At 44.5% G+C, this 13,232-nt stretch overlaps 1 protein-coding gene across 9 annotated transcripts in view; it reads left to right on the top strand.

Annotated features, from left to right (window-relative positions):
* Positions 1-13,232, top strand: part of RBM39 (RNA binding motif protein 39) — a 177,491-nt gene that overhangs the window by 93,512 nt on the left and 70,747 nt on the right. For all 9 annotated transcript variants that reach the window (XR_015060075.1, XM_085888419.1, XM_085888418.1 and 6 more), the window contains 3 exons: positions 8,026-8,052; positions 8,157-8,216; positions 13,017-13,137. Coding sequence is in view for 8 of the 9 variants with exons in the window: in XM_085888419.1 (XP_085744545.1) it covers positions 8,026-8,052; positions 8,157-8,216; positions 13,017-13,137 (208 nt within the window). In the remaining variant the exon portion in view is untranslated. The remainder of the gene's footprint in view (positions 1-8,025; positions 8,053-8,156; positions 8,217-13,016; positions 13,138-13,232) is intronic.

Consider the following 13,232-nt stretch of genomic DNA (forward strand, 5'->3'; position numbering starts at 1 on the left):
CTCGGCACGTGTTTGGAAATTATCGCTGCACGTGCATTTGACAGGCTGTTATTTATGCAGAGGGGTGTCTGTGAAATGCCTGCTGCAGAGAGACCATTGACCTGTCGGCGATGGCGAAGTAAAAGGCCCCATAGACTCGGCTTCATCACTGTAGTTTCCAATGATATTAAAGTCCTTTGCTTCCACAGCATCCAGCTGATAGAAAGATAGACAGACTTTTCAGGATTGAAAGATATGTTCCAAGTGTTTGACCAGTTTGTGATTTTTGTCAAGTTCTGAGGAAAGGGAAGAAGCTGCTGCCTGTCTTTCTGAAGGATGAGGCATCTCACAGCAGAGTGTCGTCATCAGCAAAGAGATAGAGAGGATTTTCCAGTCAGTGAGATTATTGATGAAGATTAGGAATAATGTGGGGCCAAGAACACTGCATTGTGGTGCTCCAGGCTTGACAGGGAGAGGAGATGAATGGGTTCCGTTGAGAGCCACATGTTGCCCATGAGATTGGAGGAAGTCGGCAACCCAAAAGTGGAGTTGACCTTGGTGGATTCCATAGGCAGACAGTTTGGAGAGTAAGGCAGGATGCCAGACCGTATCAAAAGCTCATGATATGTCCAGACAGATGGCCCTCATCTCATGTCTGATATTGAGGACCTCCAACCTTTGTTGGGAGAGCAGAAGCATCATGTCAAAGGTGGTGTGACCAGGTCTGAATCCAATTGATGATATTGTTACGGATTTGGAAACCTTGTGCACACAAACAGCCAGAATCCCTAAGCTTTGTTATTTCGATAAGTATGTGTTTACAGTTTGAATCTCCCCTTTGTCTAATCGGAATTACATGTGTGCGCTACAAATTATTGTATAGTCAGGTTGATTACATCTTTTACTACTACTACTACTACTACTACTACTACTACTACTACTACTACTACTACTACTACTACTACTACTACTACTACTACTACTACTACAACAACAACAGACCGCCAGCTCGCTCCACCGGTCACCATTGTCCACGTGTTTTTGGCTGAGGGCGTGGGCGGAGCCTCCGTCACTTCAGGTCGAGGCTCCGCTCCAACGAAGGGCATGGACCGTTTCCTTCAGCCAATGAGCGAAGGGCGAGCATGACACGCACGCCCCAGCCAATCGAGAGGTGGCCACGAGTCATCCGACAGCCCCTCGTCCAATCAGGGTTCGAGTGGGAGGAGAAGAGACCCCTCACACCAAAAGAGGAGTAGCATGGTTGTGAGGAGCAGTTTTCGGCAGACCTGGTGATCGTGAGGGGCAGTTTTCGGCAGACCGGGTGATCATGAGGGGCAGTTTTCGGCAGACCGGGTTATCGTGAGGGGCAGTTTTCGGCAGACCGGGTGATCATGCGGGGCAGTTTTCGGCAGACCGGGTGATCATGCGGGGCAGTTTTCGGCAGACCGGGTGATCGTGAGGAGCAGTTTTCGGCAGACCGGATGATCGTGAGGACTGCAGAGTGGTTGTGGGAGTCGAGATGACAGCAGACAGGAGGATCGTGGCGATTCTGAGCAGTCTGTCGTCGTGTGTGGTGGTTGGAGCAGTCTGAGACAGTGGTGGTCATGGTTGAGCGGTCTCGTTCGTGGGCCGTGGACTTCGAGTCGTGGGTTCGAGTCCCACCAGTGGTTCGGGTCAGTGTGATAGCACGAGGCGGGACAGGTACCCGGCTTGGCCCCTGCCCTCAGCTCACCTTCCCTCCGAGCTGAAAGGCCGAAAATACTCACTCACTCGGTCGTGTGTGTGTGTGTGTGTGTGTGTGTGTGTGTGTGTGTGTGTGTGTGTGTGTGTGTGTGTGTGTGTGTGTGTGTGTGTGTGTGTGTGTGTGTGTGTGTGTGTGTGTGTGTGTGTGTGTGTGTGTGTGTGTGTGTGTGTGTGTGTGGCCGTCCTGTGAGTAGAATTGTTAAGTGCTTTTTCTTTGCTCATTGTACATTGCCTGCCTTTTATTCGGATAACTCTGCTCTGTGTCTCCCCTCCCCGATTATTATTATAAAATAAAACCCCTGTTAAATGTTCCAGTTCGTTGTTCCTGCTTTCCTTCATTGGCCTAGCAAGGTGCGTATTGAGGATGATTAGTAAGGCCGTTCGGGCCTGTAATTGTTCATTTAGTCTGGCGCGGCTTTGGTAACTTCTGTTCGGTTTCGCCGGATCCGAGTCGGTGATAGCGACTTGATTCGGACAAAGTCGGCCGAGAGTGTGGTTTCCCCGGTAGTTGGACGGCGTGAGTACTTAGGTAAATTGGAGTTGGACAAGTGGACCCTACCTCACGCCGTCGAAATATTGGCGACCACGGTCCTCTCTGTGACCCGTGACCTTTCGGAGTTGTCCGAGAGTCACGACCTAAATTCCGGGTGTTTGGTGGGAGACGACTCCACTGTTCCACCGAGTGGTCGTTTATCGCCACCGACCCCCGGCCCACAACAATATGAGATGATGCTGTTGGAGAAAAGGAATAATTTTATGTCAACTGTGATGATGGATTCCATGACCTTGCTGATGATTGGAAGTAAGCTAAATGGTCTGTACTTAGGGGATCTCTTTTTATGTAATTCTGTGATGTTGGCTGATTTCCAAGCAGATGGAAGATGACCTATGGTACATGATAGGGTGAAAATGACAAAGTGGAAGTGCAAGAGCAGCAGAGCAGGTTTTTGGGATATGTAAGCTGATGCCGTCCGGTCCAGTTGCAGTCAGAGTTGAGGGTTGCAGAAACTTTTCCACCTTTTCAGGTGCAAACGACAGACTTCAGTCGCATTTGGGTATGACTGGGAATGGGTGGGTACAGAGAGTGGGATTCGGGACACAAGATATTGAAGCAAACTCAAGAGTTGAGGTATTCGGCCTTCTCACAAGTAGTCTGCTGTGGTGCCATTTGAAGTGAGGGAAGGCATGGAAGGGGAGCAGACACCAGAGACTGGTTCCACCAGGTTTTTGAGGAGGGAGACAAGTTTGAAAGCTTATTCTTGAGATTGGACAGATGTTGTTTTATGGCTCTCCTGAGAGTGTCCACACTTGTTGCTGGCTTTGTGGAATTATCTGAGGTTGCCTTCCAGGAGGAAAATGCAAGTTGTTTTAAAGCAACAGCCTCACCACAGCATTGAGTACCTCGAGTGGGAGGATGGGTAAGTGAACTGAAGACAAATTGGGATAAATTTGTGCACAAGAGAGAGCAGGCTTAAATGGAAGAATTCCCAGGCAGAATTAATATTTTTGTGGAGCCGGGTGTCGGCGGTGAGCACGACCGCAAGCTGGAGCAGTAGAGTCGGCTCCACCGAACACCCGAAATCGAGATCGTGCTTCTCGGAGAACTCCGAAAGGCACGGGTCCATGACAGGAACGTGGTCGCCAATATTTTGACGGGTCCACTTGTCGAACTCCAATTTACCTAAGTACTCACGCGACGCCGTCCAACTACCGGGGCAACCACACCCTCGGCCGACTCTGTCCGATCCGAATCGCGGGTCACGGCTTGTATCCGGCGTAACCGAGCGGAGTTACCAGAGCCGCGCTGGTCCAAATGGACAATTTGCCGCTTCGCTATTTTCCAACAGGCACTATGCTAAGCCGATGAAAGAAACAAACGAGCTGATACATTTAACAATAAGGGTATTTATTTTCAATAATAATTGGCAAAAACCCGAAAGAGACAAAGAGCAGATTACAACCGAATATGAAATGTAAATAATGTACAAGCAAAAGCACTTAACAATTCTACTTGACAAGACAGGCCCGCACACACACACACACCCAAAGAAATGGACCCCGTAGGATCTTTATTGAAGGTTCCCAGCTCGAGGGAAGATGAGCTTGAAACCAGAGCTATCTTAGACCTGTCCACCTCGTGTGGTCTTCGACGTCCTGGACCGGCGGGACTCGAATCCGCAACCACGATACCACTCCAAGTACCCTGGACAGAGGATGAAGTGCAGACGCAAACCAGCACGAGCGCGGACGAGGCAGCGAGCGCCAGCAGGCAAGGCCAGGCGATCCGGCAGACCAAAACCAACTCTCCCACCAGTCGGATCGTGACAAACAATTATTCACTCTCCTCCAGACGGGAGGAGCCGCCTCCTCCGACCCGCTCTCTCACTGGATGGTTTTGGCGCGCAAATGCGCTCGCCGCCCCCGTGATTGGCCAAAAGGGGTGCCAAGTCCGCTGATTGGACCGGGGGGTGTGGCGGGCGCCACGGCGGACCGCCCCTCAAACAGGAAGAGGAGTGGCATTGTCCTGCGTGGTCTCTCATTGGCCGACTGATGGCAAACTCACTCGCATCTCTCTGATTGGTCCAGAGAGACGCCAAGTCCTTCTTGAACTCCGCCCACCGCGAGCGTTATGGCGTCAGGATGGAGCGAAGGTGTTGTCGTTGAAAGTGATGTAAAAATGTAAAAGAAAACCCTGACTATCAAAATAACTCTGCAGCGCACGAACATTTAAATCCCATTAGACTAGGGACGGGACCCTAACTAGAAACGCATACTAATACCGACATAACTGATCTTTGGGGCTCTGGCTGTTGTGTGCAGTCGGTTTCCAGATTCGTAACAATATTTTTGTCTGAATATAGGAGACCAGTCCTTGAAGTGTGGTGGCTGCTTGTAGTCCCTGTCAGTTTGCTTGAGTGAACTGCCCGACTCACCGGCAGAGAGGCTGTTCTCTGAGAATAGCCATCGAGATGTTTTCCTTCACTCGCACATGATTAGAAGAGCCAATTGGGCCAGAAGACGAGTAAGATACATTTGGGGGAAAGTTGATTATCACCAAATCCAGGAGGGAAGATTTGCCATTGACAGAAATCCATGTGACAATGTTCACAGATTGAGTCAGACCCATGGAGTCACAGAAATCATTTGCAGAAGTTCCATGGCTGGTTAGAGAGACACCAATACTCAACCAATTTGCATGACCATCGAAGTACCCACATATGAGGAAAAGAGAGTTGGGATGAGTGATTGAAAGTTGGTCCATGTCTTCTGAGAGAGAACGCTACAAATGCAACGCAAGGAGAGGGTGCGGTGTATGGGGGATCCCGGGCAGGGGGGGGGGAGTGTGGGTAGGGGTGCAGGTGGAAGTTGAGAGAAGGGAGCAAAAGTGTGGAATGTTACTGACGTGTAGGGGTGTGGCACTATGAATGGACGTGCAGTGGAAATGTTTGTCATGTGCACACAGCCTTTGAAAAATTAACATCTCAGGATTCCCAGACTGGATAACCTGTGACAACCTTCATAAGTGGGGTGGTGGTGAGATTTGGTTGAAGGCATAGAGGAAAATTGAGCTGTAAGTAAAAGAAGAGGTTGGATGAACTAAGCGTTTCAAAGTGAGGAGGTTTTGGGAAATAAGCCTCTATAGAGAAATGGAAGAGATTTTGATGAAGAGGAAGAAGAATTAATGGGTTGTTCCTGATGGAGTAAGGCACTTTAAGATGCATTTTGGAAGCCTTGTGATTTTTATCTTGCCAAAACGAAGTTTTTGCAAGATATGTTAGTCAGCTTGTATTTTTTTTTTTGAAACTTTTTTTTGTTTGTCTGTCATCACGTATAAAAAATTCTGCAGAGCACAGTTATCATTGGAAATTTTTGTAACTATGTATATCAGAGGCCTATAGAGGTCCCTTTCAGCGCATAAAATTTTGAACGTCAAGGTCACTTTGTCGCAAATCAGGGGAGTCGACGAAACCCTTATTTTTTGAGTAATTTTGATCGGATAGTCTTCAAACTTCATGGGAATATAGTTCATGGTCTGGCGCTCAGCTGATTAATTTTTGGTGGCGATTGGCCTTGACCTTCATGGTTAGCGCCTTAGGTCAAACATATTTGACCCCAAGGTCAAATTTTCAAGTTTTAGGAACCATATCGTGTAGTACCTCAAATTGAACACCTCGATGAGTGCTTTCTAGATATGTCAAGCTTGAGACATTATGACGTCATTTGGTGACGTTATGAGGCAAACGCATATATTTCATGGTTACTCTGTAGAACGATTCTCATCGGAATCTCTCGTAGGCAGATATTCCTCAAGGAGTCGCTCCTGGTGGATAGCAGCTCTGTTCACCTCAGTGTGACCTTAAAGAAGTCACACGTGGTCACCTTTTGGCAAGATACGGGTCACCCTGCGGGTGACATTGGTTTATTTTATTTTTTCTTTTGAAGTCAATGAACACTCCTCTGGTTGCCTTAATGATGCCATTGGATAAGCTTGTTGATGAATCGAGGCCAATGAAAGATGGGCTTGACGCTGTATTGAAGCCAATCAATGATGAACGTATTGCCTAATTGAGGCCAATAAAGTCTGTCATGCATATTAATGAGATGTTGTTGATAGATATATGAATGTGCGCTGGTTAGAGATTGGCCGAATTAGTTTGGACATGGCAAATTTGCTTTCTATGATTGTTTCATCTGAAAGTTTTAATAAACAAATAACGAGTCACGTCACGAGTCGCGTTAAATAACGTCACGAGGCGCGTAGGGCTTCCGAGGCAGTTTTATTTGGTTAAGGAGTGCATTCCTGGATGGGTCGCCACTCTGACTATCCTGGAACGGCCTACGTGCCCCGATTCTTGAATAAGAATGCTCCAGGCAGTTTAACCAACCCTTGCAGAGGTTTAAATCACTTTCCTTTATTTGTAACACTCCAAGTGCATCGGTAAAAACCGTGCCTTTTCCAGATCCACGTCCTGCCAGACAGGGCATTGCCGCTCTCTCCCACTTGCAGCGGCGATGACTTGCCATGTGGCTCGAGCAAAAATATGCACGAGTCAAAAAAGAATATGCATGAGGCATGATATGGGTGGAACATAAATATGGGTTGAGCATTAATAGACATTTTACATTCAAACTCGGTTACGTCACACTGACTCAGGATACTCGGTTGTCATTTTGGCTTATTACCCCAATCAGCTCGTGCTCATTTTGCTGACCTCGGAAGGATGACAGGCTAAGCCAACCCACCTGATGTTATTTCAATGACACGACAGGGGCTCAAACTCAGGACACTGGGCTAATTATCTCACAGATTTGCCACAAGATATTTACAAAATATATATATATATATATATATATATATATATATATATATATATATATATATATATATATATATATATTTTAAATTTTTTAATTTGTTATGAGAACTATTGATTTTTCAAGCGCCAATCGAGAACCAATGCAAATGCTTAAAGTTTTGTAGAAATTTTTTTTAAAAAAAGAAACAAAAACTGCCAGAACGACACTTTTAAAGTATTGCAAAAGTTCAAAGGTGAAAAAGAAAATGCTCAAATCCAGTTCTACATGATTCAATTACTTCTTGTTTGCTCAGTCTTGTGCAGTTTTATTATTTTCCATTTTGTATCAGTTGGGAGGATGGTGATCTTGTTTGAATTGATTATTATAGGATTTTAGCCAGGTCTGAGGCTGTGATGATTATGATTATGATGGTTTTAGGCCAAATCGTAATCGTCTCATCATCATAACACCATCTTTCTCCAGTTCTGTATCATTTGACAAGGTAATTATGACAGTATGGCATGTTGAGAAAGCAAATTAATGTAATTAAGGCACTGATGAATAGACAAGAGAGGTATGTGATTGGAACTACGCAGACACATAAAAGCAATTTTTGGATTCTGAGGGATTATTTGATTTTGGAAGGAACAGCTGAAGGGATTTTAATCAAACTTGGTACAATCATGTATGAACCTCATGTCTGTGTGTCCAGCCATGGTCGATTATTTGTTACTAAAAGGTCAAGGGTCAGAGGTCACATTAAAACTCTTGTTAATGTGATACCACTGGCTCTGGGATTTCAACTAAACTAAGTACATGTACCATGACACATTTGTACAGATTAGATATTGAGGTCAAATGGTCTTGAGGTTTTAGGTCAAAGTTGGCGGAAGCAAAAACTTAATGTGGGCAGTGGCGGATCAGTTGATGTTGCGATGTCGAATTGTTTATTTTGAAGTGTGTGCATATGCATGTGTGTAAAATCTTTCTTTTCTTTTTTTGCAGCCGTGGTGGCTTTCGGGGGGCTGACTTGTAAGTTTGCTGTGTTCGGGATAGGATGCGAGTAAAATTGTTTGCTCGGAATGAGATGCACTCATTGTTGCTTACATTCTTGCCTGTTTTGTTCACTTTTTCAGTCGTAGGGGCTTTATCGGTCGAAGTCAAAGCCCACACTACAAAGAAAAGAGTCCTGTAAGGTGAGATTATCCCTCGATGCTGGCTTTTGTGCGATCATTGTGGGTAATCCTTCAGCTATTATTTGTTGAGATTGGTTTGTAAAGGAGGTATAACTTTTAAACTGAAGTTTTAATTGTTTCATGTTTGTTTCATATCGAGAATTCTAATCTTTGCCTATTGACAATCTTACTTTTTCTGCAGTTACTCTCTAATACATTCTCCGTGTGCAGTAATCTGTCTGCTGAGTATTTTGAGCATGTCTCGGTTCATGTTTGGCAGAACACATTTTGTTTTGCATTGAAATTTAAATTACAGTAATATTCTACACTACAGTAATAGTCCCTTTATCACAAATTAAAAACCTTAGATGTTGAATTGCATTAATCCCCCCCCTCCCCACTCAAGTGAGTCAACAGTTACAAATTTAAATGCTCTGTGTCGACCAAAAACGTGACTGCAGCTTGTGTTGACATCGCTGTCACCCAATCAGAGCCCGTCTCCTCTCAACCAATTAGCGCTCGTGTTACATATGCAATGTTTTCTTCCTGCTCTGTGTGCCGCCATATTGACTCCAACCTTGGTAGCTATTTTTATAACCTATTTTTGAATTGTATGAAGTGCTTATTCCAGTTCTCTTGTGACATCAAAACTTGCAGCAAGTTCTCGCTCTCCAAATGAGGCCAAAGCGTGAAGAAAAAGCATCATTCTTGAGCTGAATTTTGAAGTATTATCGCTGATGGAGTCGAGTGTTGGTGCCACCGCTGCTGGGCATGCATTTGGTTTAAGGAGTCATTGTAAAAAAAAAAAAAAATCGAGTCGGTTCACCACTCCCATAGGTGCAACAAAATTGATGAGATCGTGGAACAATGTAATGGAGAAAATCGAGAGACTTTTATCCTCCTGGATTGAGGACATGACTGACTTTAAGCCAGACAGTAATGGTAAAAGTGCTGAGCTTGTATGATGAATTAAAAGAACAGGAAAACGAGGGATCTACTATCAAAGAAACATTTATGACCATTCAAGGGTGGTTCGATAGATTTGAGCGCCATAGCAATTTGCATAACATTCACATAATTAGTTAATTACTAATATTTACACTTAATAGTGTACATTAATGTTTTCAGGTTATTACAGTTGGAACGAGAAGGCACTTGATAGAGCACATACCTCTCCCAGGCTGATTAGTTTACGTTGTGTATCCCACTGATAGGCCGAATCTGGATTTGGACCTGAACTTGAATTTAACTGACTTGTTCTTTCACCTAACCAACTCATCCAACAAGTTTCGTCCGAATCCGTCCCTAACTTTTTGAGCTATCGTGCTATATATTATTTTAGCCCGATCACGCAATGGTGAAGAATCGCTTAAAAAATTCTCGCATTTGGATCTTCACCAAAATCGAATAGATTCATCCTTGTAACACACCAACCTTTCCACCAAATTTCGTCCGAATCCTTCCACAATTTTTTGAGATATCCTGTCCTTCAACAGACAGAGTGAAATAACCTCCATCCACCTTCGGTGGTGGAGGTAAATAGCGCCTACCCCTGGAAATAGTTCTATAAGCTTCATTGACACAAAGTTGTATAAGCTTCGCTTTGTGCGAATTTCTTAGGAACCTATGCTTCATGCAAACTGGGGTGTTACCTTTCTGACTTTGAGCAAAAAGTTTCTCAAAAGTGAAATGCATCAATATTTTAATTTGTTTATTGCTTTCTTTTGATATAAAGGGAAATAATGTTGCTCTTGCAAACAATTGCACTCTTTTGTGTACAGTAAAAAATGTTTCCAAAAAGAAAACCTGCACTACGTTTTAAATTTAATTGTCTGCTTCTGAGTTCTATACATTTGACTTATCTTCTTCAACACGTTTTACATAGAATTTGATGTGAATTTAATGGTATAAATTTATCCGAGATGGAGCTGAAGATTGCATTTTTGTTTAGACAATAGACGACCAGTGAACCCGTTGGGTTCTCGTGACAGCGGTTGATGGAAAAAAAAAAATCATTTCAAGAACAAAAAAAGATAGCTCCAGTGAACTATACCACTAAGGTTGTTTTCATTGATCAAATTCTCCCGAAGAGTACTTGACTGAATCGGGAATTGGTTTTTAAAAAAAAAATTTTCGTTGCCCGATTTGACCAAATCTTGATACTGCACACCGCAGGAGAATGGTGAGTAAGGTGGCCATAACATTTTTGCGCTATCATGTACCGTTTTGGCTGTATTTCGGGAACATGCGAGATGAGAGCTTTAGTAATCATGCCGATAGATTGATAAGTTGGGATCTTAAATAGAACATTAAATTATTATTATGATCATAAATTTGAAATAATTGTTTGCACGAGTGATTTGATGATTTTTTGACCTTTTTTTTTTCTTTCTCCAATTCCCGGTGATATTGTTGTGGTGCCGAGTTTCGGTGGCGAGCACGACCGCTAGGTGGAGCAGTAGAGTCGGCTCCACCGAACACCCGGAATTTATAGGCCGTCACCCCGGATAACCCCAGAGCCGATGGGTCCCTTATCGGACCGAAGATCGCCAATAGGTCGACCGCGTGGGATAGGGTCGATTGCCAATTTCAATTTACCAAAATACCCATGTCGTCCAAACTACCGGGGAAATTCACCCTCGGCGGAGCTCGAGCGGAACGAGCCAGTAGCGTGCTCGAACCGTGCGTAACCCGAGCGGATGGTTACCGACATCCGTCGGTCCAAATGCACAATTTACTCTCGCTACTTCTCAACACGCACCGTGCTAAACCAATGAAGAAAACACAAAAACGAGCTGAAATTACTTAGCAATTCCTACTTGCAGACAGGCCCACACACAGACGCACACCCAAAAAGAAAGTGGACCCGATGGCTCTTCATTCGGTAGAACCGGCCCGGGGTACCTGCCCCGCCTTGTGCAGTCACACCGACTCGAATCACCACGGTGGGACTCGAACCCACGACCCGAAGTCCACGACCACCACCTTCTGCAGGGCCGTCGTCGACAACCACTCACTGGCTTTGGATGCCAGGTTGGAAAATTCCTGGACTGAGAATGTCCTCTCCCACCAGGAATGTCTCACACACACACAATCCTCGCTGCTTGGCAAAACGCCATGATCTCTCGAACTGCCCAACGTTCCTGCCACGAGCACACCGTTTCTCTCCTCACTGGTCCAGACAACCACACCTTCTCCTCAGGAGGGAGGGGCTTCGTCTCCTGGCCACTCACCTCCTCATTGGTCGGACCCATCGCGTGATTCCCTGGCCATCCTCCATTGGACAGGCTCACAGTAGGCGGGGCAACTCCTACTCTTCTGGGCGGAGGCATTTGTGGCTCCACCCACCTTCTCACCTCTGGCCACGTGCATAATGGCGATCGTGTTGGGGCGGAAACAGGTCGGGTGAGACGCCCGCTCCTTGCCGATTGACTAAAGAGGGACGCCATGCCTATGTTAGACTCCGCCCACGCACGAAGAATGCCACGAGCGGAGTGTTGCTGTTGTGAGAGCGAAGATGGGTGTTGTTGTCGTTGATGTAAAAATCCTAAATATCAAAATAACTCTGCAGCGCACAAACATTTAATTCCCATTTGATTAGGGACAGGACCCTAACTAGAAACACATACTTACCGATATAACTGATCTGTAAGGACTCTGAATGTTGAGTGCAATAAGCTTCCAGATTCGTAACAATATGTGTATATATAAGCAGCATGGAAAATTAACTACATCCATGTTTTATACAACTTGTGCAGTTTTTGGTGAGACAAATGCATGAAGTATGTAAAACAAATTGTCCTATTTGTACAAAATACTTGAGTTTTTGCTAAAGTCCTGCTGATCATGTGAGAACCCATAAAGCTCTTCAACAAATGAGCTTTTGAGCATGGATTCTGTTGCAGTGTCTCTTCCTCATGTTAATAAAAGCTTAAAATATACCAAAAAGTATCTGAATAAATATATTTTAAAAGGTCCTGGAGGAAAACTCATGGAAGGGTTGTTCTATTTGTTTAAGGGGAATGGAAATTTTAAAATGACAGTGGTTTGAGTTGTTCATATTGCACCCATGCTTTGTTGTACTTTTTGTGTCCTTATTCAAAAAGTGCAGGTTTATAATCCATGTTATAATTTTATATTTATGAGTGTAATGTAGCTCTTGCTCATGTGTTAAAATGTTATTAAAACTGTCTCTTCTGAATTCTTTTTAACCGTACCCTGATAGAATTTGCAGAGGTAATACAGTTGCCTTTCACTGTGCCACCTGAGTTTCATTCCTGACCTTACTATAAACTGTCTTGGTACTTCACAAAAGCCATCCTTTGGAGAGACAATGAGCTTGGTTTCTTATCGGAAAAAGGATTCGAAAAAAAGAGAAAAACCACGATAAGCCTGGTGTCTTTCTAGAGGAATTGGCAAACAAATCCACCTATTTACATGTTTAAACATTGGAAGAGGATGTCGATCAAATTGCTCGTCCTCACCATCAACCATGACCTCTCCTGATCATCAAGGGGCTGATGACAAAGCAAAGCTGGCTCTGTCACAAAACCAACTTTCCGAAATCTATCATTGTTAAACTGCCAGTTGGGCAGAGTCCAAACCTGAGTTTGTTGAAGGAATAAAATGCTAAATGATGCTCAGAGTACCACCAGTGCTGCACAACAGTAAATGGTGACAGGCTTCTCTCCGATCTCTCTGCTTTCCCACTCGTATACTCAGTCCAATGAATTTATGAGCCTCTTTTTATTAGCACCGCTTGTGTTATTTTCCCAAGTCTTGTTATAATTTTGTATAATGTGAAATGTACATGTTTCGCAGTAAAACGCCTGGTGATGACCTGAGTCCCGAGGAGCGAGATGCACGTACGGTTTTCTGCATGCAGCTCGCAGCACGTATCAGGCCTCGGGATCTCGAAGAATTCTTTTCTGCTGTTGGCAAGGTTTGCTTTTCTCCGAACATCTTGCTGTTTTTATTTTGTATTACCCGGTGCTTCTGCACTTTGAAAACAGTCCACCACCTTTTCACCATCACAGT

This window comes from Eptatretus burgeri, chromosome 7 (assembly GCF_056783735.1).
Source record: "Eptatretus burgeri isolate ZD-2024b chromosome 7, Ebu_testis_v1, whole genome shotgun sequence".
Classification (NCBI taxonomy): domain Eukaryota; kingdom Metazoa; phylum Chordata; class Myxini; order Myxiniformes; family Myxinidae; genus Eptatretus; species Eptatretus burgeri.